We start from the raw sequence: 27,836 nt of genomic DNA on the forward strand, positions 1-27,836 counted from the left end.
ACATTGTTAACATCAATACACCATTTTTTATTCACTGTATCTTTTTGTTTTGATGCTAATTTGAGTTATATGTTTAGAATAACTGAAGACTATTTCAGATCAACATAGTAATAATAAAGTTAACAGCGCCATCTACTGTTAAGATCTCAGATAACTATTTAAAAAGAACTATAGATTTTAAAGTCCAGTAATAGTATGGCCAAACTGTGTCCACAAATCCAAGTTAAACATGTTCAAAACAAATAGAGCTTTTACTGATAACTATTATAACGCTGATTTACTCTTAATTACAAAAACATTGGACAAGTTGTTTATGTTATAATTTGGAGTTTTAGTTCAAGACAATTATTAATTTAAAGCAGCATGAGCCTCACATGAGTCTCTCATTTGGGTTGCCAGGTTCAGAGCTGAAATCCAGTTGGTTTAAACCTAAAATGCCTCTCTTTAATCTGAATGGTCACTACCTAAACCCCAGCACCTGTAGCCATCCTGAGCCAGTGCAGCTGCAGCACTAGCACTGTGTTCAAATGTATTACAGTATATTTAGTGAAAGTTGTTATTAACATATAACTTGTATGTATAAAATGCAAACTTCACACAGAAGCTGAACCCAGGACCTTCTGTTACGGGCCTCGGCCCTTTTAGAATTCATTACTAGTGCTCCTGTCCTTCTCTATTTTCTTTTGTGTGTGATGCACTCGGTCCATGAGCCCTGGACCTGGACCCAGATGCCGGATGGAGGCTGGCATTGCATCGTGTCGAGGATTGGCCGGTCACCCTTCTGCCCCCACCAATCCACGGATGCCACCTGTGGGAGCGGGGGTTTAAAAAGGACAGTCTTCCGCCTGCTCGGGGCGGCTGGATCACTGTGGCCAGCTCGCCCTTTTGTTTGATTTTTGGTTGTCTCATTTTGTTTTTTGTTATATGGCCGACTATTGCCTCTGTTAGTTTGTTGAGACACCTTTGGTTCACAGTGCAACTTTAGTTAGATTTTGTTACATTGTACTTAGTGAGGGCTCCTTAGTTTAGTAGATTATTTTGTTTAAATCCTTTTTATTTTCTCCCCAAATGTCTGTTTTTCTTTCCCTTTTCCTATACTGTAAATAATAAATGCACAATTTTTAATTAAACCTTAAACATCCTGGTTTTATTGTTACTTTCCTACGTAACACCTTCTCGCTGTGAGGCAGAAGCACTAACCACAGCACCATGATAGAGCTCCTGCAGCTGTTATCACGCAATCCCAGCATGCACCTCCAAACCACAGAGTGTTCAGGGTGCAGGAGCTCTATTGTCAAACTGGCCCCACACTGATACCAAAATATGTTTATGTTACAGGCAAAGGATTGTATAGAATTATATATTATAGAACAGAATATATCGGCTGATCTTGTCTTTGTTCTCCCATTAATACAATCGATCAAATTCTTGAAAATGCTGCTTATAACTGGGGAATAAGATGGAAGAGAACAGCTGGAGAGACCTGAATGTAACAGAGAAGAGGAGCAGCTCATTTAACAGTGAAATACAGACAGTTTAGTGCTTCTCTGCTTTGTCTAAATGTGTCAGACATTCTATAGAACAGACAAAGTAGAGAATAATGACACTTTTCTACTTTGACTGGACAGTTCAGACATTCAACTCATTTCTTCTCTGATTTCCAACTTTGCCTGTAACATATTAAAAACAATAACATATAACAATAGAACAACCACCATATGTATTTTGACATCTGATGCCATGCCATGCTCTGAAAACTCCATCCACAGAACAGACTGTCTATATAAATGGACATAGCTAAAGCGATATTCGTCATGCTCCAAATAGGAAGTTCTCATGCAGCTCTTCCAGCTCCTTTTGACTCTGGTTCCAATTTACTTACACTAAGATATTGCCGTCGCTCTCGTTGTACCTGCTGCTGTGAGCCTCATCATTTTGGTCTTAAATTTTCATATTATTTGACAGATATTGCGATTTCGATTTCATCCATGATTTTTTTTTTCAGATCAAGTTTCAGTGCACATGAACATTTGCAAACATCACAGAAACTTGCATCATACCAGAGTCTTGCACCGACGATTTGACGCTGAACCGTAAAGCCCAATTTGGTCCTGTCTACCATCGCTCTACAGACATTTCCTGAACTCTGTTTTCCTTTCTTTCAGTGTACATTGAGTAATAATGTGTTTAATGCAGCTTTGCGCACATTTGTTTACATTTTACAGAAACTTAAAACCACATGGCAAATTTGCAGAAACTGTAACAGCTCGCTCCTTGTGCGTTGATGCGGTTCAGCTTCTGTCGGACTAAAGGACACGACTCAGTGGAATATGAGTGTTCTTTCTGTGACAGAGGATGTGCTGATGATGGTGAGTCTGTTCTGTGCTTCTATCGCGTTGGAAATGGTTCATGTTAAGCTTTACACAAATGCCAGGTTTAAATCCTCGCCTCTTAGCGTTGTAGCGCAGCACATAGACTTCGACGCAGAACCATAAATAAAAAATGATGGCGATAAGGTGACGGCGGCACTGTGCCTTGAGTCGACACAGAACTAAACTTAAATTTGACTTTAGAAGCACTGCACAAGCACAAGTTCCCCAAAATCGTGTTGTCTGGGACCACATTTTTAGGTCCAAAATGATAAATTGTTCAACCGTAGTTCATATTAACTCGCTCTACATGACCCTGGTGGGTTTTTTCGCTATTTTGTGAGTTTAAAAAATCATAATCTTAATCTAGAGCAAACCTACTTTGATCCCAAAGGGGCTGGAACAGAAAACTCATGGCATATATACCCCAAATATAGCAATAAGTTAAAATATTTGTGCAGAGAAACACAAATCTATTACAGAAATCTTTTTTAATTGATGAACTCTTTCTTTTACAAAATATTATAATATTATTAACAACCTGAAACTTTAAGAAAAATGCAATTTCAACGCAATGTTTTAATAATGACTTGTATGCAAATAGGAATAAGTCAATTTTTTTGGAAAATCCTGCACTCGGCTCCACTTTTCTCATTTTTGACATTTTGCTGATGAGGGTGTCAAGGTCAACAGTCAAAACGATCGTCCTTTAAGAGCGTTTGGAAAGAGACAAGTCTTCATTTGTGCTGCTCTGGTGGGAGGGGCCACGTACAGAGATGCTGGAGACGCTGCTCTGCTAAGCCCCGCAGAAAATTACCAATATTTTAATTGAAAATATAATTTAAACATTTTAGTAGAAAATCAGCTGAGGGCCTGATTATAGGTCTTGGTGGGCCGGATCCGGACCCCAGGCTGTATGTTTGACACCTCTGATCTAGAGCCTGACTCCAGATTCGCTCCTGTACCCATGAGCATCGCAAGTTTCAAATGAAGCTCCCGATGCCAATGGTTACAGGAGCGAATCTGGAGCAAGGATTTATATTTGGAAATCTGAACTCAAGTATCACAGCAACCACAAGAGCACTAGCTGTCAGTCAAACCTGTTGCTAGTGGGCGCAACTTCGGGGAATGAAGACTTCAGATTGGTTTGATATTTATGTTCATATCTTGATTTAGGGACAAAATAGAGATATGAAAAATTCTGGATCATGTAGAGCAGGTTAATACAAACATTTAAGACCAAAATGACGAGGCTCACTGCAGCAGGTACAACGAGAGGGGCCACAACATCACAATGTAAGTCAATTAAAGCCAGAAGGAGCCAGAAGAGCCTCCTGGAGCACTTCCTGTTTGCAACGTTAGCTCTGTCCATTCATATATACGATCTGTGAGTCTATGGTCCACAGGCAGGAGTAAACCCGCCCACACGCAGGCGTAAACCTACAGAAACGATGACCCAAAGAACACGTTAGACTGTATAACAAACAGCATCCATGTTTGTATGATTGACAGGCGCCGACAACAGAATGATTGGATGAAATGGGGACGTGAGAGGGGCTTATGCAGAGAGGGAGGGGCCTTACCCCCGGCTCCACTATCACCTTGACCACCGGGATCGCTGTCGACTTGAAACCAAAAGTGAATCCTGAGTTAAACTAGCACCACTACAGCAAAAGTGTACACAGCAAACAGGGTAAGTACATGAGCTAGAATTACTTTAGCAGATATAATTCATTTAACTTCCTGTTTAATTCATCATTTTGACAACTTTTGACCATATTAATTGTTAGTTGCTATGGACACAGTGCTAATTTTTCCATCACTCTGAAACTGTATTCAGAAACCTACTCTATTATGTAAAAAGAGAAATTAATACAAAATAATTCATATTTACTATAGACTGTACTGTAAATGTAAATGGGTGAGACGTTTTTTTACTTAACTATTTTGCTGTAAATCAAAACATGAATATTAATAATTATATCAACTTCACTTCTATACATGCATCATGAATTTTGGACTTCCAGTCATTGTGCAATGCATACTGGGAAGGACTTTACAAAAAAGTGAGCATCAAACCGCCATGTTTGATTTCCCAGTGGGATGCGTCTATTGTCAAAGCTGATCTTTTCAAGTCTTTTGAAACATATCTCTTTTGTTTCTGGTTTTGATATTTTGATATTTTAGTTTTGGGATTTGGACATCGTAATTGTGTGGTTGTTGGATCCTAACAGGAAAACGGCTTGAAAAATGGGCTTCAGAAGTTTGCAAACTCCATAAATGCAAAAGGGAATCAGATCTGTATGACTGCAAACCTCCTTTCAAACTGTTTCCCTTCCCAAAGAAATTGAAAAACAGTGAAAGGTGAAGGCGATGCAGGCAGGATTGATCCACAGGAAGGACCAAAAAGGAAACATCTGACTGCCTAAGAAATCATCCAGAGTTTGCAGTGAACATTTTGTATGTGGAGCACTCAACCTCGGTTACGAATTTAAAAAGTCAACGCCAAAGCGAAAGGCACCAGCTGTTCACCAAGAAACACCTTCCACTGCAAAGAGACCAAGACGTGATGTTGCTGTAAAACCACAAGAATAAGAAAGTGTGACCTCAGCCTGTTTGTCTTCTGTACCTCTCGCTTAACAAACAGGATTTTAAGCCAATGATATTCATTTTGTCTTCTTATATACTTTAACTTCTTAGGTTCTTTTTAAAGACAATGCAGTAAAGTGTATTTACCTTGTTGACATGTTTCGGCTGCTAGCTGCAAGCCATTTTCAGAACTGTCAGTCAGTAAAGTTCACTTTACTGCATTGTCTTTAAAAAGAACCTATAACTTAAAACAGGATTTTGCTTTGATGGTGCTCCACATACAAAATGTTCGCGGCAAACTCGGGATGATTTCTTTTCATGATGATTTAAGCCAAAGGTTTAATTTTTTGGTCCTTCCTGTGGATCAATCCTGCCCATCGCCTTTGCCTTTCACTATTTTTCAATTCTGCTGGGAAGGGAAACAGTTTGAACAGAGGTTTGCAGTCATACAGATCTGATTCCCTTTTGCATTTATGGAGTTCGCAAACTTCCGAAGTCCATTTCTCGAGCCGTTTTCCGCTGTTAGGATCCAACAACCACATAATTACGATGTCTGAATCCCAAAACTAAAATATGACAATATCAGAACCAGAAACAAAAGTGATACAGTTCAAAAGACTTGAAAAGAATGACTTTGACAATAGACACATCCCACTATGAAAACAAACATGGCGGTTTGATGCTCACTTTTTCGGAAAATCCTTCCCAGTATGCACTGTGCAATGACCGGAAGTCCGAAATTCGTGATGCATGTATTGTACAGTCTATGATATTTACTCAAAATTTTACTTAAAAATTAATAAATTGATAAAAACCAGCACATTTGAATAATCAAGTTGAATAATCTAGCTGGAATAAATATGCACACAAAAAATCGAATTAATTGTCAGAATGTACTGTAAGTCATTTTAACTCATGTACTTTTTATATAGATTTATATACATAACATGAATGAAGCATCACACACTGACCTCAGAAAAACTAGAAAAATAATAATAATATTTACTTAAAATCTCACCCAAAATACTCAAATACATAAAAAACAAGCACTTGTAATATGGGTATATGAAGAGTTTATGACAAATGTGTAAAGAATGTCCTAGGATTTATATAAATGAATAAATCACATATATCACATGTGCAGACACGCACAGGCATTAAGCAGCATTCAAACATGTGTTAAAGGTTCTATATTCTACTAAAACAACTTTTTGGAGCTTTCAGACCATTCTGTTTCTACATTAAAATATGTAACCTCACACTGTGGTGTCATTAGTTGGTAATCCAGAAGTGCTTCTCCGTGTTTTTAAAGTCCACACACGTCACCAAAGTCATCACTCATAGTGAACAATCTTGACTCATTTTTGGTTTTGTTTTGTCTTGCAGTCTTTGAATCATTGTTATTTAAAACTAAATATTGTCAATTTTGTTCCTCCAAAGTGTACTCTTATGGACTTTAAACTTTGAACTTTAAAAGATGCATCAAATCAATAACATCTGCAGATTTTTACTATATAAAAATACTGCAAAAAGGTCAACAGAGAAGACTTGGAGAGACTTCTGCATACATTTGTCCACTGTAGGTTAGATACGGTAATGGCCTCTCACTGTCAGACATCGGCAATACATCCAGAACGCTGCAGCTCAGGTCCTGACTCGAAGCAGGAAGTCTGAGCACATAAGTCCTGGTCTCAGGTCTCTGCACTGTCCCCAGTGGCTCAGAGAATAGACTTTAAAGCGGCTCTGCTTGTACAAGTCTCTCCATGGCCGAGCACCAAAGTACATCTGTGACATATGAACCTCTCAGAGATCAGAGTCCTGGTTTAGGCCTGGTTTAGTCCCGGTTTAATCCTAGATTAGTCGTGCTGTAGTCCTGTGTTTGTCCCAGTTTAGTCTTGGTTTAGGTCTGGTTTAACCCTGGTTCAGTCCTGGTTTAGTCCTGGTTTAGTTCTGATTTAATCCTGGTTTAGTTTTGGTTTAGTCCTGGTTTAGTTCTGATTTAACCCTGGTTTAGTTTTGGTTTAGTTCTGGTTTAGTCCTGGTTTTACACTGATTTAGTCCTGGTTTAGTCCTGGTTTAGTTCTGATTTAATCCTGGTTTAGTTTTGGTTTAATTTTGGTTTAGTTCTGGTTTAGTCCTGGTTTAACCCTGGTTTAGTTTTGGTTTAGTTCTAATTTAACCCTGGTTTAGTTCTGGTTTAGTCCTGTCCTCCTGCTGATACTCTGTGAGTCAATGTTTCAGTTTTCTAAAACCACCTAAAACCTGGAACAGTCTGGACCTGTGAGATGGGCCTCTGTTCTGACTGTGTTTAAATCCAGTCTCAAAGTGGTTCTGTTTAGCTCCATAAGACTGAAACCGAACTCTGCACTTTTCTCTTTTAATTTAAATTTTACGATGATTATTTCTATTTTTATGAGTTTGTTTTGAGATTTGACTGTCTTTTTATTGTGTTAAGCACTTTGTATCACTTTGTGCATGAACTGTGGTGCACAAATAAACAACATCAGAGACAGAAGTTTGTTTATAGCAGCAGTGTTGAAATATTTAGAAGGTGTATAGACTTTAAAAACACAGAGGAGCATTTATGAGCACCTCAGTAGTGATTCTGAATGCAGCTCAAAGCCAGGAGAGTGTAGTTTTAGGCGTGTGTAGATTTAGAGGATCGTGTGTTACTTACATTGATCTCAGTGATGGCAATGTCAACCACGCTACCCACAACAATCAAGGCATCAAAAGTGTTCCATGCATCAGCAAAATAATTCTGAAGCAGCAGCAGCAGCACATCCAGAAGCAGAGAGAGGAGAAGAGAGGGATGAGAAGAGGAGAAAGGGATGAGAGGAGGAGAGAAAGAAGGAGAGGAGAGGAGAAGGAAGGAGAAGGGTGAGGGAGACGAGAGACAGATAAGAGGGAGAAAAGGAGAGGAGAGGGAGAGAAGAAGAGAGAGGGAGGAGGAGAGTAGAGAGAGAAGAGGAGAGGGAGAGAGAGAAGGGGAGGAGAGGGAGGGAATGAGAGAGGGATGAGAGGCGGAGAGAGGGCGACGGAGGGAAGAGAGAAGGAAAACGGGAGCAAGGGGAGACAGATAGAAAGGGAGGAGAGAGAGAGAAGGAGAGAGGAGAGGAGAGGGAGAGAAGAAGAGAGAGGGAGGAGGAAAGAAGAGAAGAGGAGAGGGAGAGAAGGAGAGAAGAGGAGAAGAGGGACGGAATGAGACAGGAGACGGAGGGAAAAGGAGGAGAGAGAGAGAAGGACAGAGGAGAGGAGAGGAGAGGGAAAGAAGAGAGGACAGGGAGAGAGAGGGGAAACAGAGAGAGAAAAGGAGAGAGAAGAGGGAGGAGGAGATGAAAGTTACAGAAGAGGGAGAGAAGGAGAGAGAAGAGGAGACAGAGAGAGAAAGGGGAAGGAAAGGGAGAGAAAAGAGGAGAGAGAAGGAGAGGGATAGAAGGAGAGAGGAGAAGAGGAGTAGAGAAAGACAGGGGGAGAGGAAGAGTGGAGAAAGAGATAGGAGGGAAAGGAGGATGAGGAGAAAGAGTGAGAAGGGGAGAAGAAGTGGAGATGAGAGACAGGGAAAGGAGAGAGCGATAGGAGGAAGAGGAGAAAGAGAGCGAGAGGGGAAGAGCGGATAGAAAGGAGGAGGAGAGAGGGAAAAAGAAGAGAAGAGGGGAAGAAGATAAGAATATATAAAGAAAAATAGAGAGGGAGAAGAGGGAGGGAGAGCGAAAAAAGAAGAAAAGACGAAGACAGGAGAGTGAAAGAAGGGAGACAGAAGAAGAGAGAGGGGGAGAGGGTCAGAGAGAGAAGAGAAGGAGAAAGTGATTTGAAAAGAAGAGAGAGAGAAGTAGAAAAAGAGAATGGGAGGGAGAGAGAAACAAAGAGACGAAAAGGGCAAGAGAAAGTCATAGAGCGAGTGAGAGTGATAAAGTGACAGAAAGAAAGGAATACAGAGGAAGAGAGAGAAAACAAGAAAGGAAAAGGAAGCGAGAGGAAGACAAATTAAGGGAGAAAGAGAGAAAAAGCAGAATGAAGACAGAGGGAAAAAGCAAGAAAGAAAGGGGGCAGAGAGAGAGAGAGAAAGAGAGAGAAGGAGAAAGCAGGTTATAACCACAGAAAGCACATGGACAAGAGCCAAACTCGATGTATTTTTACACTTGAAATAAACAGCGGAGAACGTCAACACAGCACGGACACTAACTCATTACACTTCGATGATAAAGTTTGGACTACTACACGCATCAAGAATCTCGGACTTCCGGTCATTGCGCAATGCATATTGGGAAGGATTTTCCAAAAAGTGAGCATCAAACCACCATGTTTGTTTTCCCAGTGGGAAAACAAACTAAAAGTTGATCTTTTCTAGTCTTTTGAACCATATCGCTTTTGTTTCTGGTTCTGATATTGTCATATTTTAGTTTTGGGATTTGGACATCGTTAATTGTGTGGTTGTTGGATCCTAACAGTGGAAAACAGCTCGAGAAATTTGTTTGCGAACTCCATAAATGCAAAAGTGAATCAGATGTGTGTGACTGCAAACCTCTGTTCAAACTGTTTCCCTTCCCAACGGAATTGAAAAATAGTGAAAGGCAATGGTCAGAATTGATCAACAGGAAGGACCAAAAAGGAAACCTTTGACTGACTAAATCATCCCAAGTTTGCAGCGAACATTTTGTATGTGGAGCCATCAAAGCGGGATCTCGTTTGTTAGGTGAGAGGTTCAGAAGACGAATAGGCTGAGCTCGCACTTTCTTGTTCTTGTGGTTTTAAATAAACATCATGTCTTGGTCTCTTTGCAGTGGAAGGTGTTTCTTGGTGAACAGCTGGTGCCTTTCGCTTTGGTGTTGACTTCTTAAATTCGTAACAGAGGTTGAGTGAAGTATCAGGGTCTTGCTTTGATGACGCTCCACATACAAAATGTTCCCTGCAAACTCGAGATGATTTAGGCAGCCAAAGGTTTCCTTTTTTGTCCTTCCTGTGCATCAATACTGCCCATCACCTTCACCTTTCACTATTTTTCAATTCCGTTGGGAAGGGAAACAGTTTGAACGGAGGTTTGCAGTCACACACATCTGATTCCCTTTTGCATCTATGGAGTTCGCAAACAAATTTCTCGAGCTGTTTTCCGCTGTTAGGATCCAACAACCACACAATTACAATGTCTGTATCCCAAAACTAAAATATGACAATATCAGAACCAGAAAAAAAAAAACCGATATGGTTCAAAAGACTTGAAAAGATGCATCCCACTGTAAAATCAAACGTGACGGTTTGATGCTCACTTTTTCGGAAAATCCTTCCCAGTATGCATTGCACAATGAGCATAAGTCAGAGATTCTTGATGCGTGTATTGTTCAAATTCATATTGCTTTGAACAGGTTTAGATTTAACGATCCCATATTACACTATGTTCTGATCTATGTTATAATTTTATTTCTCCATCACAAACAGACCTGGAGTTGTGTTTTGTTGTGTTCCAGTGTTTCCCACAAATACACCATTCTGTGACGATTCTGTCATTCTAACTCAAAAAAACAAAAATCATACATCACTTTTTATCTTGATACTGTGTTATCTTTCTCCACAGTCACATTTAGAGACAATTCTCATAGAAGCAAGAGTCTGAAGGAAGGAAAGGAGACGAGGACAGAGGAGCTAGGAGGCGGGCGCAGAGGAAGGACACAGCCACGTATAGGCCATAGGTCACGGAGGTCGGAGGTCGGGGGTGTACCTGGCTGAGGATGATGTCGACCACGCTGCCGATCACCACCAGGGCATCGAACACGTTCCAGGCGTCACCCACGTAGCCCTGGTCCAACGGCACGGGCACAGACACGGCGGGCGGGCGGGGAGGAGGAGGGGGCGGGGCAGAGGAGAGAGCGGAGGGGTCAAGGGGTCACGAGGTCAAAGGGCACAGGAGGGCAAAGGTCAACACAACTATCAGGGCTAAGATACGGAATCTGTGTATCATTCGTTCATTCGTTTTTCAAAATAAAACCAAAAATAAGAAAATGAAATAACAACTATTTTCTTCATTATTTGTCTCCAAAACCAAAATGAAAGAAAAAAACAAACAAAACAAAAAACTGATAACTTGTGTTGTTAAATTGTGATGCAGGACTGAACCAGAACTGAACCAGGAACTGAACCAGGACTGAATCAGGTCTAAACCAGGAGTAAACCAGAACTGATCCCAGTGCTGAACCAGTTTAGTCCTGGTTCAATCCTGGTTTAGTCCTGGTTTACTGAGACCGGGAACAGATTAGGACTGAGACCGGGAACAGACCGGGACCCGGACCAGGACCAGGACTAAGACTAGGACTGAGACCTGGACTGACAATGGGACTGAAACCCAGACCAAACCATGACAAGATCAGGACTGAGGCCAGAACTGAGACCGGGACCAGACCAGGACTGAGACGGGTTTAGTCCTGGTTTAGTCCTAGTGGTTTAGACCTGGTTTAGACCTGGTTTAGTCCTGGTTCAGTCCGGCATCTCAGTTTAAGTCATGGAAACTGGAAATGTCTGTTATCCGTTTTTAACACAAAATCGAAAACTGAAAAACTTAATTGTTATCCGTTTTTTGATTTTGGAGACAAATAATGAAGAAAATTGTTGTTTTTTCATTTTCTTTCTGTTTCTTCTTTCTTTCTTTTTTTGGTTTTATTTTGAAAAATGAATGAAAGAATGATACATGGATTACACGGGCACAAGCTTCAGCGTTTGATATTGATCTCAGGATACAGGGCTCGATATCAAAGATGAGAACATGTTTTGAGATATCCAGGCTTTACAAAACCTTTAAACTAGTACTTCCCACTTATAAAGGTGCACTGCGCAACTTTTTAGGTTATGTATGACATTAAATGTAGTCTTTTCAATCTACCTTTTTTTTCTCTTTAATTAAGGATGTTTTGCTCAAAGATACTTTCCTTAGGATCAATAAAGTTTATCTAAGTCTAAGTCTAAAATGCAAGAAATATGCATTTTTATTGTAAGCAGAGTTGCCTCTCCACAGATCTGACATGTAACTAACGCTTCACTCACACTTGCCAGTGCAGCAACGACTCCAGTGTCAGAGGTTTAGGCTCTATTCACACTTAAGTCACAAACCAGGAAGACGTTTGGAAACATGAGATGACAACTTCCGGTGTAGTTCCCGACTCTGGGCTCACCGACAGACTGTGATCAAACCCACTGAAGTAAATGTGATGAGCGGTAAAATGAAGACTGCATATGTATGTGCGACCTAAATAAACTTTTGTCCAGTTAACAAACTGAATTTGTCCTTTTGCTATGGATTCTACCTGGATGACTGAGGGATTTTACACATATTCCACTTCGGAGAAACCGTCTGACCTCGCAGCATTTGGATTCATTCGCTCGACTGTAGGCGGGTACTTTTTTTATTTAACCAATCGCTGTTATTTGGTTGTGACGTATGTAATGCACCACTAATGGGGCTAACAGGTATATTAAGCTTTTCCCAAATCCCGTAGGAAGAAGGGCAATAACGTCTTTCCCCTTGATAAAATTCACCAAACATTCTCTTTGTTCTTGCTTTAAAAACTTGATCTCAGAAATCGTTGCCAACACAGAATGTCTGTCTTCGTCTACATCCATCTCGACGCTTTGTTTACTGTTGTGCTGTTCCACAAAAGGGACCCAGACAGACACTTGAGTTTGACTTCACAGCTCTTCTCTGATTGGTCGGTGCACAGTCTACAACTTCCGGGGTTCTTGCAAACCGTCTAGTGTATTCTGATTCCTGACCTAGTGGCTGGAGAGAAATGAAACTGAGTGGGGGCACTAGGTGGCACCAGCCTGGCTAGTTTATAGGGCCAATTTTGATTATTTTCCACAAAATATGTCATTTAAATTTACTCCAAACTCACCCACATCCCTCTTTTATCAAAAACCTATAAAAGAGCTGTGTAGTCACATTTAGTGCAGTTATGTCTTCTCATTAAAGTGTTAAAATAAAGCTTTGTGTGTATTTTTTAGGCAGCAAATTGACAAAAAATATTGGCCTGTGCTGGAGATTTAAGGGAAATAAGTCCAAATATCGGCACAACTGATACATATAGTCTATTTCCACTCCGATGTTCAATAAAAAAACACTCCCAATGAAAAGAATATGATGCACCAGAGCAGCACAGTCTGGCTGACAGTGTAACTTGCTTGTTTCCATGGAGATAAAGAAGTTTAACGTCATAGTGTGAAACATTTTTGGCAAAGTATTCACATCACCACGCAAACAAACAGTTGGCGTACTCACTTTCCTCCAAAAAAGTTACGCAGAGCACCTTTAACTGGCAAAAACAGTGAAAGGTAAAACTATCCCACGAGTCAAATGTGCGGTTTGTTAATCCCGAGCCCTGATCTGAAGGTCGTTGGAAACTTAGGGAAAAGTCAAAGATGAATGAATGAAAAAGCACCACTCTATTCTATCTGTGAGAACTGTGATGGCGTTTGAGGGCGGAGCTTAACGTTTGTTTAATAGAAAACGCCATTGCTTTGGCGCGAGGAAGCCGCCGTACCCTGGGTTTGAAGGCCACCAGCTTAAGGACCATCTCCACAGTGAAGACCCCGGTGAAGACCATGTTGAGGATGTCCATGGCGTAGTTAAACAGGTGAGACTGACCGTGGTGCTACAGGAGAAGAAGAAGTTATTACAGTATTCAGATCATACCACTATGTTATCTAATTATCACATTTTAATTTTAAGATTTGCAATTTATCTAATCTTATTAGGATTAGAAGTGTTTATGCAGAATAACAAATCATCTCATTTTATACCGCAGTTCATATAATGTGTCTGCTGGCTGGTTTGGTTTAGATCATCGATAATTCCAAGTTTCAACATTTGTGGATTTTTCTGGTAGATGATTCAAATTCTAAATGTTAGGTCCCTTCTTTACTCAAATCATTTCAACAGAAAAATTTTAAACCAAATCCAACATAAGCCTACAGTAAATCATGTTTGAAAGGTGGTCAGTCAGTCCAAATTTCTCATTCATATTTTTTTGTGTCACTTTGGTTTGATTTATAGTGTCTTGGAGGATGGTTACAGTGGAGCTACTAGTATATATAGTGTAGTACATATGGTCTAGTACTACACAACCTGTATGTTTAAGTATATAGTATAGTATTTTGTTGACTATTTTTGTGACTATATTTGAACTCTGTAATAGTTTTTATTCAAATTTTACTTATTCTGTGTATAACAGATGTGTGAGTGTGTGTGATTGTTTGTGCCACGGACCAGTTTAAGGTCTGACGATATTTTCAGGCCTTTAAGATGTGGTGGATAAATACAAGAAAAGAAAATGATACGACCAACACAAATACTGTGGTATTTTGTAAATATATGAATAAACGTTTTCCAAAGACGTCTGTTTTTTACTCATTTTGCCGCTTGTGGGTTTGATATTATATCGAATAAAATTGAACTAATGTAAGTTATTTATTGTTTCTGTGTGACCCGGTACCAAACAATCAATGGACCAGTACCACTCCCCAGTCCAGGAGTTAGAGACCACTGGTTTAGTATATATAATGTAGCATACACAGTCTAGTAGTACACACTTGGTTTATATAGTGTATAGTAGTACATACCTGTATGGCGAGGCAGAGCGTGTTGAGGATGATGAGTACAAACATGACGTACTCGAAGCCGGTAGAGTTGACCACGTACCAGAACTTGTACTGGTACGGGTTCTTTGGGATATACCTGCGCACGGGCCGGGCCTTCAGAGCGTACTCCACACACTGACGCTGCACGACAGAGAGAGAGAGGGTTTGGGAAGTACAAAAATCAGACAAACTATTTATACTACAGGGAGTACCATGTTTTTACGACTGCCCTGTAGCGGGTGGGTACCTGGTTCTTGTCCAGCTCACAGTTCTTGTACTCCTTCTCACCCTGCTCCTGGAACGTGACGATGACAAAACCCACAAAGATGTTCATCATGAAGAAGGCGATGATGATGATGTAGATGATGAAGAAGATGGAGATCTCCACTCTGTAATTGTAGATGGGACCCATGTTCTCCCGGTTTGAGTCTATGGCCTTATACAGCAGCCTGCAGGGGGAGACAGAGAGGAAACCAAGTCAACCTTGTCACCATTTCATTAAAGAGGGAGTATTACACTTCTGCGAGGTATTAACTGTTAACACACAACATATTTAGATATTTACCTTTAATTGATTTGAAAGTAAATGTTATATTTGTCGAAAGCAACATATTAACATGTATTAACTTGTATGTATTCACTTTTTTGACACTTCCTTTGCTCTATGCTCTAAGTAACTCCCCCTTCAGAGCACTATTACAACACAGTCAGTGTGCATCTCACTTAGGGATGGGCATGATTAGTCGATTAATCGATAATTGATCATTAAGAATTTCAACGATTATGTAAATTTTAATCGACAAACCGAATGTAGGTTGCTGTGCGTAGCGTGACCAAACAGGGGTCCGTACAAGTAGCTCTCTGCACTCAGAAGGAGCGAGCAAACACAAACATTCAGTCCGCCTGCAACGTACCGAAGAGCATATGCGTATTTAACGATGACTTGTACAAGAAATTCCACACTTTCCGTTCTGGTCGGGACAAGTGTGAGTCCATGTGCACAGTGTACAAAGCAGCACATATGTTTCGGTGTCCAGTGTGAAAAAGCTTTGTCAGGTGAGAGAAGTGCAATGTCGATGACAAGTCCCCGCCCCCCGCCTCCCGTATGGTGTCCTGGTTTTGACAAACGCAAATATGGTCACACTAACCTGTATTCCACTGAGTCATGTCTTTTAATCCGACAGAAATGGAACCACATCAGCGCACAAGAGCTGTTGTTTTATCTTCGCTTAATTTATGCAAATTAACGATGCAGTTTTAAGTTTCGTTTCTGTGAGAGTTGCGCAAAACTGAATTAAACACATTATAATGTCAAAAGGATTGATGTGGCTCTAGAGTCGTTACGGTTTATTTGTCGTAAAGTTGAATTTATTTATGCAGATTAGTAGTGCAGATAGTAATAATAATGATGATCATTTTAATATAAAAACGTTAATGATTAATCGATAATCGATCGTTAATTCTTTCGACGATCGATTAAGAAAATTTCATCGAATGCCCATCCCTAATCTTGCTAATTAAACTACTTCACATTGCTCATGTTCGTGAAGTTGGAGTGTATTGTTTTGTATCCTGCTTTTGCATATTTTTGTAAAACTGTCATCCAGGAGCAAGGGTGACGTAGGTTTATTGGCGGAGCCTTGTACAGGATCTAAAACCTCTTCAGACATGTTTTTGATCATGGTAGAAAGCTAAAAATTAGTTGATTTAGCATAAAACCCTTGAATAGGACAGTCCGCTAGATACAGAATATTTTAGTCTTTGTTTTATTTATTAGAACCTTTATGAAAACACATTCCCAAGTCTGAGTCTGATTCTGGTTCCGACTCTTGTAATAAAGTTTACTCTGATTTGTAAACAAACTCACGTGGGCCAGCCCTCGAAGGTGGACACAGTGAAGAGAGCCATCATGGCCATCAGCACATTGTCAAAGTTAAAGTCACTGTTGTACCACAGACGCTCTCGGACCACGGGCAGGGCTGTGTCCCCCGTGGTGTACAGGATATATGTGCCTCTGGAATACAAGAAGTACTGCATAAAGACAAGAGTACAAAATATATGTGCATCTGGAAAACAAGAAGTACTGCATAAAGACAGAGCACATTTCCTCCTATCATCCTTTGCGCGCTATTGTCCTGTTTATTTCCCTGTGAGGACGTATCTGGGTGTCCCCGTCATCCTCCTTCCCTTCACTCTGTATGTCATGTGTCTTCAGTCTGCCTCCAGTCCCCTGTCGTCCCCCTCTCGCTGAGGGGAATAGAACAAAGAGCTTATCTCTGTTTATCTCTACTGATCCAACTGCTTGATATTCTAATAATGTCATGAAGTTCAACATATACTCTACAATGTTCAAGTTGTTATGCACGACTTTAATAAAAACGGTGGGGGAAAAAAAAGATCCCAACATATGTGTGTCTCTGTGTAGTGAGAACTGAATGAGTCCCTGATCATTTTGTGCTTTCTGCACCGCCCTCTGATGGACACCAAGGACCCATAGTTACATTAATAACTTCATAACTCAATGATTTGATATAACGTACTTGCACTCCTCTGGACTGGACTTGGCCTCATCTGTGCAGCGGTAAAACTTTCCCTGTGGAAACAAAGATCACATTTATAAAAGGGTCACTACGCCACATGCACACAGTACACACACAGTGTACAGGTGGGTCTTTGTGATTTTATTATGTTATAGTTAAATGTTTACTTCAGTTAAATATGTTAATATTGGGTGATCTTCTTTGCTATAACATATTAACACTTTATTTACAGAAGTATTTTCATGTTCACAGTCCCTGTCAGATAAATACATCAGTTTAAACAGGTTTTACCTTGAAGAGCTGAACCCCGATACAGGCGAACATGAACTGCAGCAGAGTGGTGACGATCATGATGTTCCCGATGGTGCGGATGGCCACAAACACACACTGCACCACGTGCTGTAGACACACACAGACACAGAGCAGAACGTCAGAACAGAGGCAGCACTTAGAGACGAGCAGGTGACCTTTGACCTCTGACCCTGACATGTTCTGACCTTGAGTCCTTTGGCTCGGTTGATGGCTCTGAGAGGACGGAGCACTCGTAACACACGCAGGATCTTCACCACAGAGATGGCAGACGACCTAAACAATACAACATCATTAAGACAAACTGAACAAAAAATGTATAGTATTAAAATCATAGAAGTAGAGTAGAATTAGTACCAGCAGCAGTAGTAGTAGTACTAGTACTCACTGAATGCCAAAAGAGACCAGTGACACTCCGACCACCAGCAGGTCCAGGAGGTTGAAGTAGTTTCTGCAGAAAGCTCCTTTATGGAGAAAGGCTCCAAATGCCGTCATCTGAAAACCACAGGGTCAATATAGTTCACTATAGTTCACTACATTTAGGCCTGTGTAAGATCAGGACACATTAACCCTAAACATAAATAACACACTGTCGTGCTATAGCAATAATAGGCAGGATTTGTACTCTATAATCTGACAATTTTGACTGGTCAGCTCACTAAAAGTCAAAAGTTTGGACTCACCCTCTCATTTAAAGTTTTTTTTCTATATTTTTACAACTTTCTACATTTGATATATATACAGAAGACAATAAATATGTGAAGTAAAATGTATGGAATTGTAGCTAAATAAAAAAGAAGGTTAAATAACAAAAAAAAATTTTAAATACATTTTACAACCAAAAACACTTTGCTTTGTCCAAAAATATTTAGTAGACTTATTTAACTTTTTTGCTATACTAAAAAAATCCATAATTCTTGCTCCATGTATTTGATGTCTTCCTAAAATGTAGAAAGGATTAAAAAAATAAACAAAACAATGAATGAGAGGTTGAGTCCAAACTTTTGACTAATATACTGTATGTTTCAGGCCTTCATAATTACAATTACAGTTTTGAATCCTGCATATTATTTCTTTTAGATTAAAGAAACAAAACATATCCAAGAGGTTCATGCTGGGGGTTTTTTTGTTAGTTTTTTACAGAGGTTATGCAAAGGGTTCTGCTTTTGACAGCAAAAGCTACGGTTAATGTGATGACAGTTAGAGATGCACTGATGATACTGGTATCGGATATTGGTGCCAATATCGGAAATTTTGATGGATATTGGCTTCCAAGATATCGTTGCGGTCAAGATCAAATTTTGGTCTGTAAATTAGAGTAATAACTGGTCAGTGTCAGCCCAAAACATGTCAATATTAAAGTTGTATTTTTTACAAAGCTGTTCTGCAGTTACAAAATATATTTGGATAATTTTTTTATGTTATATTTTCAGTCTCTGCTCTGGTATTGGTTGAATCAGGTATTGGCAGATAGTTAAAACTCAGTGCATCCTTAAAACTGCACTATGTAACATTTCTGATGGCCATCTGTCACATTATTTCTATGGATATGTCTTTGCTCTACCTGGAATGTTCCACAGTGTGACATTAAACAGCTCTAATTTACTTTTATTTGATTACAGGTGGTTTTATAGCTCAAAAATACCTAGAAAAACTAACATTCTGACTGAGCAGGATCGCCTGCTTGGTCTGGTTTGTTCTCCATGAAGATATAAAGGTTTAATGCCGTACTGTGAAACATTCCAGACAAAGCAAACCTCCACCAGAAAAGTTACACAATGCACCTTTATTGACAAGGACAAGTGTTAGAACAATATCAAAGCAAAACCAGCACTGAGTTAAAGAGAACATATTATGCTCACAGTTTGAACAACAAAATTTGAATGACTGGAGAATGTTTAGGACTTTAAAAGCACTTTCTCTTTTTATGTGTTTATGTACAACCAATTTATGATGAAAACTACCAAATTTAAACGTGTAAATTAAACAAAGAACTATGAAGTACTCCAGGCATATTTTGAGGTAAAAACATTAAACCATGATTAAAAACTAAATTAGAAATGTAAAAATGTAGCACAGTATGTCCCTTTTAAAGTACGAGGACGAGAATATTTCTACTATTAAGTCCATATTAAGCTATTTTCTGTTCTGTATTTTAATGTTTCTTCATCATAAACATACTTGAGTTATTTTTTGTTTCATTTACACATGTTTAACACACAAACCCTGCATATTTAATGGTCCATGTCCCATTCGCTTTTTTGAATTTCAATTAACAACAAAAAACAATAAAATGGGGAAAACAGTTTGTTGTTTAATTTTTCTGTTTTAGTGTCAAACAAAAAAAAAAAACAGATTTTGACCTCTATTTCCAATATTTAATTTAAAGTTTATTTCAAATAAAACCAATCAAAAAATCAGTCATCGTGTCTATTTCAATTTTGATATTTTATTCTCTTTATATGTTTATATGAAGTTCTGCAGCTCAGAGTCGCCTGTGAATTCAGAGTCACTTGAACAAAGGAGAGTTTATCGCTGCTTCCTGTTTCTCGTCATGGAGTTCAACAATTACTTTCTAAGACGTGAAAATAAACACGTAGCTATGAAAGAAAACACGTTTGTCCACAAAACTGCAATGATTTTTCAGGTAAGTCCTTCTAGCAGCAGAACATCCGGGGAAAATAAACCAGAGAGAATAAAATATCAAAATTAAAATAGGCACAATGATTTTTAAAACTTTAAATTAAATACTGGAAATACTGTAGAGGTCGAAATCTTTTTTTGTTTTTGTTTTTTTTGTTTGACACTAAAATGGAATAACGAAATAAAAGCTGTTTTCCCGTTTTATTGTTTATCGTTCTTAATTGAAGCTCAAAAGAGCGAATGGTACATAGACCTTTAACCTATGCTCGTTTCTCAACCAGAAAACACTCTGATCCACCTTGTGATGTCATGAAGCTGTAGTTTAAGTTAACAGCTGCTTTTTTAACCTTTTGTTCAGTAGAGATTAGCGATTCCAGGTCAAGGTGGAGTGTTTTCAGCTTAAATACGTAGAGGTTGTGTGTTAAACATGTGTGAATGAAACAAAACACAACTCTGGGTCTGTTTGTGACGAGGAAACGACATTATAACAGATCAGAAAATGGCGTAATATGGGCTCTTTAAATAAAAACATATGAACAAACAATACTAGGACAGAGGAGGATGGACACGCAGACTAGATCTCCATTTGAATTGGCTGAAAACATACAACATGTGACTATGAAAGTGACAAACAACATATATCTCAACGTGTAATTTTGGACTGCCATAACAGGACAAACAGGCGGCCAGTTTGTAATCTCAGACAAACATTGGAAAGACATGTGCAGCAAGCTCAGTGCAGTCTTTGGACACGTGATTTTACCTTGATTAGGATCTCAAAAGTAAACATACTAGTGAAGACATAGTCTGCATAGCCTATGATCTGAGGAGGAATCAGAAGACAGCACATTTACACAGTCACTTTACCTTCAACACGATCTCTACTGTAAAGATAGCCGTGAACGCATAGTCAAAATAACCAAGTATCTGCAAGAGGCAAGTCAGCACGTTATTCTACAAACATGATCATCAAACATACATATTTGAGGTATTGATATAATTACCAATTCTCTAAACCAGGACTCATACTACTTTTAATCACACAAACTGTTCAAGTAGTACAGTGATAAAACTTATATTCTAGGGGCATTTACAAACTCATAGAAAAAAGCAATATAGATTTAAATAAAATTACACAAAAAGGTACACCCTCAATCTCCCGTTTAGTCCTCCAGCCTTCCTCCAAACCCCGCCTCTTCTCATGCTCCCTTTAGTTCTCCAGACTTTGCTTCGCCTTACTCTCCCCTTTAGTCCTCCAGCCTTCATTTCGCCTCACTCTCCCCTTTAGGCCTCCAGACTAGGCCTCTCCTCACTCTCCCCTTTAGTTCTCCACCCTTCATTATCGCCTCACTCTCCCCTTTAGGCCTCCAGACTAGGCCTCTCCTCACTCTCCCCTTTAGTTCTCCACCCTTCATTTCGCCTCACTCTCCCCTTTAGGCCTCCAGACTAGGCCTCTCCTCACTCTCCCCTTTAGTAATCCAGCCTTCATTTCACCTCACTCTCCCCTTTAGGCCTCCAGACTAGGTCTCTACTTACTCTTCCCTTTAGTCCTCCAGACTCCACCGCTCCATGCTCTCCCCTTTAGTCCTCCAGCTTTCATTTCGCCTCACTCTCCCCTTTAGTCCTCCAGACTAGACCTCCCCTCACTCCCCCCTTTAGTCCTCCAGACTCCAATGCTCCATGCTCTCCCCTTTAGTCCTCCAGACCGTGTCTCTCCTTACTCTCCCCTTTAATCCTCCAGACCCCGCCCTTCTTTTCTGTTCGCTCTTCCCTTCAGTCCTCCAGACCCCGTCCTTCTTTTCCCCTCACTCTTCCCTTTTGTCCTCCAGACTTGCCCTTCTTTTCCCCTCACTCTTCCCTTTTGTCCTCCAGACCCAGCCCTTATTTTCCCATCACCCTCCCCTTTAGTCCTCCACCATTCGCTTTGCCTCAGTCTCCCATTTGTTTCCCTCCGTGTTCTCCCGTATAAACTGTGATGTGTTCGTACGATATTGCGCGCAGAGAAGTTCCGGATGGGGTCTTCAGCGGCCAGAGACACCGAGCTGAGCATGATGAAGACCAGAATGAGGTTGGTGAAGATCTGGTGGTTTATCAGTTTGTGGCAAAACACTCGAAATCTGTGACAAAAAGTGTAGAGGAGAAGGTCAGACGCAGCAGAGGAGAAGGTGAGATGAAGCAGAGGATGCAGAGGAGGATCAGATGACGCAGAAGAAGCAGAGGAGAGGGTCAGATGAAGTAAAGGAGCAGGTGAGATGGAGTAGAACAGAAGGTCAGAGGGAGCAGAAGAGCATGTCATACAGAGTAGAGGAGAAGGTCAGATGGTTGAGATGGAGCAGAGGGTGAGATGGAGCAGAAGGTCAGAATGAGCAGAAGGTCAGAGGAGCAGAGGAGAGGTTCAGATGAAGCAGAGGAAACAGAAGAGAAGGTCAAATGGAGCAGAAGAGCATGGAGAGGATGGTGCGGAAGACAAGGTGAGATGGAGAAGAGAAGGTCAGATGGAGCAGAAGGTTAGAGGAGCAGAGGAGAGGGTCAGATGAAGCAGAGCATGAGATGGAGCAGAATAGAAGGTCAGATGGAGCAGAAGAGCATGTCAGAGTAGAGGAGAAGGTCAGATGGAGAGGATGGAGCAGAGGAGCGGTTGAGATGGAGCAAAAGGTCAAATGGAGCAGAAGGCAGAAGGTCAGAGGAGCAGAGGAGAGGGTCACATGAAGCAGAGGAGAGGGTGAGATAGAGCAGAAGGTCAGATGAAGCAGAAGAGAAGGTCAGATGGAGAAGAAATGAAGGTCAGATGGTGCAGAGGAGAAGGTCAAATGGAGCAGAGGAGAAAGTTAGAGTGAGCAGAGGAAGCGGAGGAGAAGGTCAGATGGAGCAGGAGGTCAGATGGAGCAGAGGAGAGGGTGAGATGGAGCAAAGGGTGAGATGGAGCAGAAGGTCAGAATGAGCAGAAGGTCAGAGGAGCAGAGGAGAGGTTCAGATGAAGCAGAGGAAATAGAAGACAAGGTAAGATGGAGCAGAATAGAGGTTGAGATGGAGCAGAAGGTCAGATGGAGCAGAGGAAGCAGAAGAGAAGGTCAGATGAAGCTGAGGAAGCAGAAGAGAAGGTCAGACGGAGCAGAGCAGAGGGTGAAATGGAGCAGAGGGTGAGATTAAGCAGAGGAGAAGGTCAGATGGAGAAAAAAAGAAGGTCAGATGGAGTAGAGGAGTGGTTGAGATAGAGCAGAAGGTCAGAGGAGCAGAGGAGAAGGTGAGATGGAGCTGAGGAGAGGGAGATCTTACGGGTTGGTGCTGCTGAAGATGAAGAAGGCGCTCCCCTCAGGTATGGGAGGAGTCTTCTCTTTCAGGTTGAGTTCAGAGAGTCTCAGGGGCCTGGGACCTGCTGGGACCTCAGGCAGCTCCTCTTCATCTGTCAGGACAAGACACCAAACATTTTTAAAAGAGACTCGGCTTTTCGGAACGATTTAAAGCGCCTGTAGTCCATGAAAGTGACTCTTGTGAGCTTCTAGCCATGTTAAAATATTGTTACCTCCTTAAAAACATACACATTTTTGACAGCTTAGTATTAAAGGGACTGTACCTGATTTTTTCCCCATGTAACTGAGCAAAATTTGTCTTACCCAAGTACAAATATATTGTTTAAGCAGCTCTTGAGGTCAAAATATGATCACTGAAAGTTGCTTATAAACTAAAGAATTTGGACGCTCTCAATGAATAAGTTAAGTGAGAAATAACTTTGGACCACTGCAAACTGTTTAAAATTAACCTCTTCTGGTTTTCATATTTTTAAGGCAGTGAAAATCAGGTTTAGCACCGTGAATATTTTAATTCTGGTTAAATTTTATGACAGAACATTTAGATTTTTAGGTGTTTGTCGCCCTCTGGTGGCAACAGTGGGGAATGAAGCAATATAGCCTTGTTTCCATAAGGCCAGTACAGGACAGAACTGCGCTGACCTTGAGTGTTTCTACTGCGTAAAGCGATCAGTACCAAAGCAGTTTGCTGGAGGTACTACCTTCCAAAGCGGTCTAGAACGGCTGGGACTTGGGACTGGCTCTTGAAAACGCGAAAAACAAAACTAATTCATCATAGCTTGCATACAAATTATTCACTGTTTTCACAACTCAGTTACGATAATGTTAACAACAACTACCATCTTTTAATGAGCATCTTGATTATCTGACAACAAAATGTTTTATAATTAGATCAGATCAGAGAAATTTGCAGTGTAACTGAAGGCATGGCAGTTAGGGGATTAGCTATGGCCATTTATACTACAGTTTCTGGGCAAGACACATTTTCCTCAAATACACGGGGAATAAATTGGATACAGGAACTTTAAAGTAGACTTGTTTAAAAATGGAGCTTGTACCTGGAGAGTTGAGAGCTGCAAATGGATCTTTCTCATCTTCCAGCAAGTGTTCCTCTGGTGTCTGGAGAAAACAACAGAATATGCACACGCAATAAAAAAGTTAAAATACCATATTTTAAATATAATAATAAAATACAGTTGGAAAATGTCAAAATCTATGTGTATGTTTATGCTTGTATAATGTACTGTATGTGTAAGTGTGTTTTGGGGTTGCCAAACAAAAGACATAAGGGAACAGAAAATATGTAAATGCAAATTTGATTTGACAGCCCTAAAATATAAATACAGCATTGCAAACACTGTAATGAGAAACTCTGTACTACACACACGCCCAGGCCTTCTTTTGATTTGATTCTTTTTGATTGTTCTTTTGTTTAGTTTTTTGTATGTGTGTTAGTCTTAGTCTTAGATTTTGTTATGTTTAATTTGTTATTAAAAAACATGACAGGAACTGGACCACTGAGCGTGAAAAACCTGTGTCCAAACTTGAGATGATCCAACCAAAGCAGCAAATTTGTATTACGTGTCTCAAATGCAGAAAACATCTCCTCTCGAAAATTTTTGTAACACTCAGAATAAAAATATCTAAAATATTCTGGTATATCTTATTTTAAGTAATAGTTCGGTGCTTTGATTTTTGATTCTGTATAAATATGCACTGTTCCGCACTGATTCTCAGTACTTTATGTTGTTTTTTTCCCCACTTTTTTACGTGTAACCAGCCAAGTTTGTTTTTGACGCAAACAGAGCATGCATCTCTCTGATTGGCTAATCCGCCTGTCAATCACGCTCTCTAGACTCAGAGAGACAGAACACAGCTCCAGACCCGCTGCTCTTTGTAAAGTACGTCCATCAGCGCCTCGTTTTAACATATTTATTGTGTTTATTAAAAGGAATTGTAGAATTGTAATTGAATATCTGTTTGGTATAGCTGTATGTATGTATACTCTAATGTAATTAAAATAAATAAAAAATTGTTCGCCAAAAAGGAAAAAAATATAATTCATTAAAGGTTCAATATTATACAAAATGGACTCTTGTGTGCTTTAAGCCAGGAGTCCCCAACCCCCGGGCCGTGGACTGGTACCGGGCCGTGGGTTGTTTGGTACCGGGTTGAGAAAGCGTGTACTCCCCCTCCCATACACCGTGCGGACCGTGCCTCCTCCCGTGTTCCCCACCACGCCTCTAAACCAGAACTAAACGAGAACTAAAACCAGGTCTAAAGAAGGTATAAATCAGGTCTAAAACCAGGACTAAACCATGCCGCGCCATCTCCTCCCGTACGTCCCCACCAAAACCATCACCACCACACTACAAATTGTGTTGAATTGTGTTTTATTTCATTCACACATGTTTGAGTAAACCTTTATTATTAGTCCAAAGCTCAAAATGTTCTGTTCCACCTTGTGATGTCATGAAGTGGTAGTTTTCAAGTTAAGAGATACATTTAACCTTTAGTTTGGTAGCGACTGGCAATTCTAGGACTAGAATGATAATCTACATGATTCTACTGAAGGTGTACGGGGTTTTAAAACACAGTCGAGCACTTCCTGTATTACCACATGACATCAGAAGGTAGAACAGAGTGATTTCCGTTTGAGAGAAGAACTCTTAAAAAATATGCAGGATTTGTGAGTTAAACATGTGTGAATGAAACAAAACACAACTCCAGGTCTGTTTGTGATGAGGAAACATTATAACATAGATCAGAAAATAGTGTAATATGGGCCCTTTAAAGCACGTTTGCAATTATAAACTTGCAATTTTTATTCTCCTAACACAGGATCGTACTGCTAACTGTAAGTAGGATTCAGATAGGGCCCGGGAGAGATCACTAGATTGTTCATACATGCATGGATGACATCTAAAACCTCTTCAGGCGTGTTTTTGAAGACAAACAGTGTAATAACATGGTAGAAATGATAGAATCAAGCAGCTCTGTCTTACCTTTTCACAGTTTGGGAGCTCCAGCTGGTCACTTCTCTTCTGGTCTGTCAATAACTCCCTGCAGATAAACCAAATGATGTTTACTGATTTACATATTTGACATTATTTTGGATTTTTTGGATACATAAATAACCCTACTTGACACTGTCCCTCCTCTTCTTGGCCTCCTCCTCCTCTTTCTGGGCGGAGTTGAGGCTCTCGGCATCGGCCAGATTGTCCACGGCGATGGCCAAGAAGACATTGAGCAGGATGTCTGGTTAAGCCACTTCAGGAAAATAACAATGTCATAATTTAAAAAACACACACTGTGCTTGAGCCTGCTCCATCTCAAAAGATTAGAGTATTTTTGTCACAGATTCCAGGAAGTCAAACTCGTATATTATATAGACTCATGGCACACAGAGTGAAGCTTTCAAGCCTTTATTTTTTGACATTTTGATGATTATGGCTTACAGATAATGTAAACCCAAAATTCAGTGTCTCAGAAAGTTAGAACATTACATAAGATTGCTAAAAAAAGGATATTTTAAAAAGAAATGTCAGGCTTCTGAAAAGTATGTTGCATTCTAGCTGCTCAATAGTTGGTTAGTGACGGCGCCAGTCAAACCACAAATTAAATATGTTTTCTATGCATTTTTGTATTCAAATAAACACAATAAAGTTTAGTTTAATGACATATGGTGGAACTTTCCAGACACAGCAATAACCTCTGTGTGGTGATAAGCAGGAGGCAGAAAAGTGACATAGTGCACCTTTAAGTGTGTCCTGTTTAAATGAGTGTCGGTCAGGTCACATTGGATAAAACCTGTATATGTGAGGATACAGTTTCCACAGATGAAGAGGATGATGAAGTAGATGCAGACGACCATCCCTGAGGAGGCAGGGCCACCGTACGCCATGATGCCATCATACATGACCGTGTTCCAGTCCTCTCCGGTCAGAATCTAACGCACACACACTCATGTTACACAGAGTAAACAGTGTACACCTTGGTGGAAAAGTATAATATAAAATATTTACAATTTACCATGAATAAATAAAATAAAAAAGAATGATTTTTAACCCTCACGCTCTAATAAGGGTCACACAGACCCGAAGAAACATTTTTTTTCCTTCCCACTCTCTTGAGGCGGGTCAATCAGACCCAAAAATGTATTTTCATTTATTTTCTCGCCAAGTGCTAAACCCGGACTAAACAGAGCTAAACCAGAGCTAAACCAGGGCTAAACCAGAGCTAAACTAGGACTAGACCAGGGCTAAACCAGGACTAAACCAGAGCTAAACTAGGACTAGATCAGGGCTAAACCAGAGCTAAACCAGGACTAAACCAGAGCTAAACCAGGATTAAACCAGGACTAAACCAGAGCTAAACCAGGATTAAACCAGGACTAAACCAGAGCTAAGCCAGAGCTAAACCACAGCTAAACCAGGACTAGACCAGAGCTAAGCCAG

The 27,836-nt window shown here is 40.2% G+C and overlaps 1 protein-coding gene across 1 annotated transcript in view; it reads right to left on the bottom strand.

The window, feature by feature from the left end:
• The window catches only part of cacna1db (calcium channel, voltage-dependent, L type, alpha 1D subunit, b), a 131,000-nt gene that overhangs the window by 33,388 nt on the left and 69,776 nt on the right, over window positions 1–27,836 (bottom strand). The window contains 20 exon segments of the mRNA XM_055165889.1: window positions 3,953–3,994; window positions 7,636–7,719; window positions 10,675–10,752; window positions 13,484–13,594; window positions 14,562–14,720; window positions 14,827–15,028; window positions 16,447–16,593; window positions 17,120–17,172; window positions 17,411–17,518; window positions 17,617–17,704; window positions 17,817–17,923; window positions 20,835–20,894; window positions 20,939–20,998; window positions 22,059–22,188; window positions 23,348–23,474; window positions 23,595–23,597; window positions 24,438–24,498; window positions 26,385–26,442; window positions 26,523–26,637; window positions 27,208–27,328. Coding sequence (XP_055021864.1) covers window positions 3,953–3,994; window positions 7,636–7,719; window positions 10,675–10,752; window positions 13,484–13,594; window positions 14,562–14,720; window positions 14,827–15,028; window positions 16,447–16,593; window positions 17,120–17,172; window positions 17,411–17,518; window positions 17,617–17,704; window positions 17,817–17,923; window positions 20,835–20,894; window positions 20,939–20,998; window positions 22,059–22,188; window positions 23,348–23,474; window positions 23,595–23,597; window positions 24,438–24,498; window positions 26,385–26,442; window positions 26,523–26,637; window positions 27,208–27,328 — 1,914 coding nt within the window.

This window comes from Boleophthalmus pectinirostris, unplaced genomic scaffold (genome assembly GCF_026225935.1).
Source record: "Boleophthalmus pectinirostris isolate CB_2022bp ecotype Guang Dong unplaced genomic scaffold, ASM2622593v1 HiC_scaffold_8, whole genome shotgun sequence".
NCBI classification, from domain to species: Eukaryota; Metazoa; Chordata; class Actinopteri; order Gobiiformes; family Gobiidae; genus Boleophthalmus; species Boleophthalmus pectinirostris.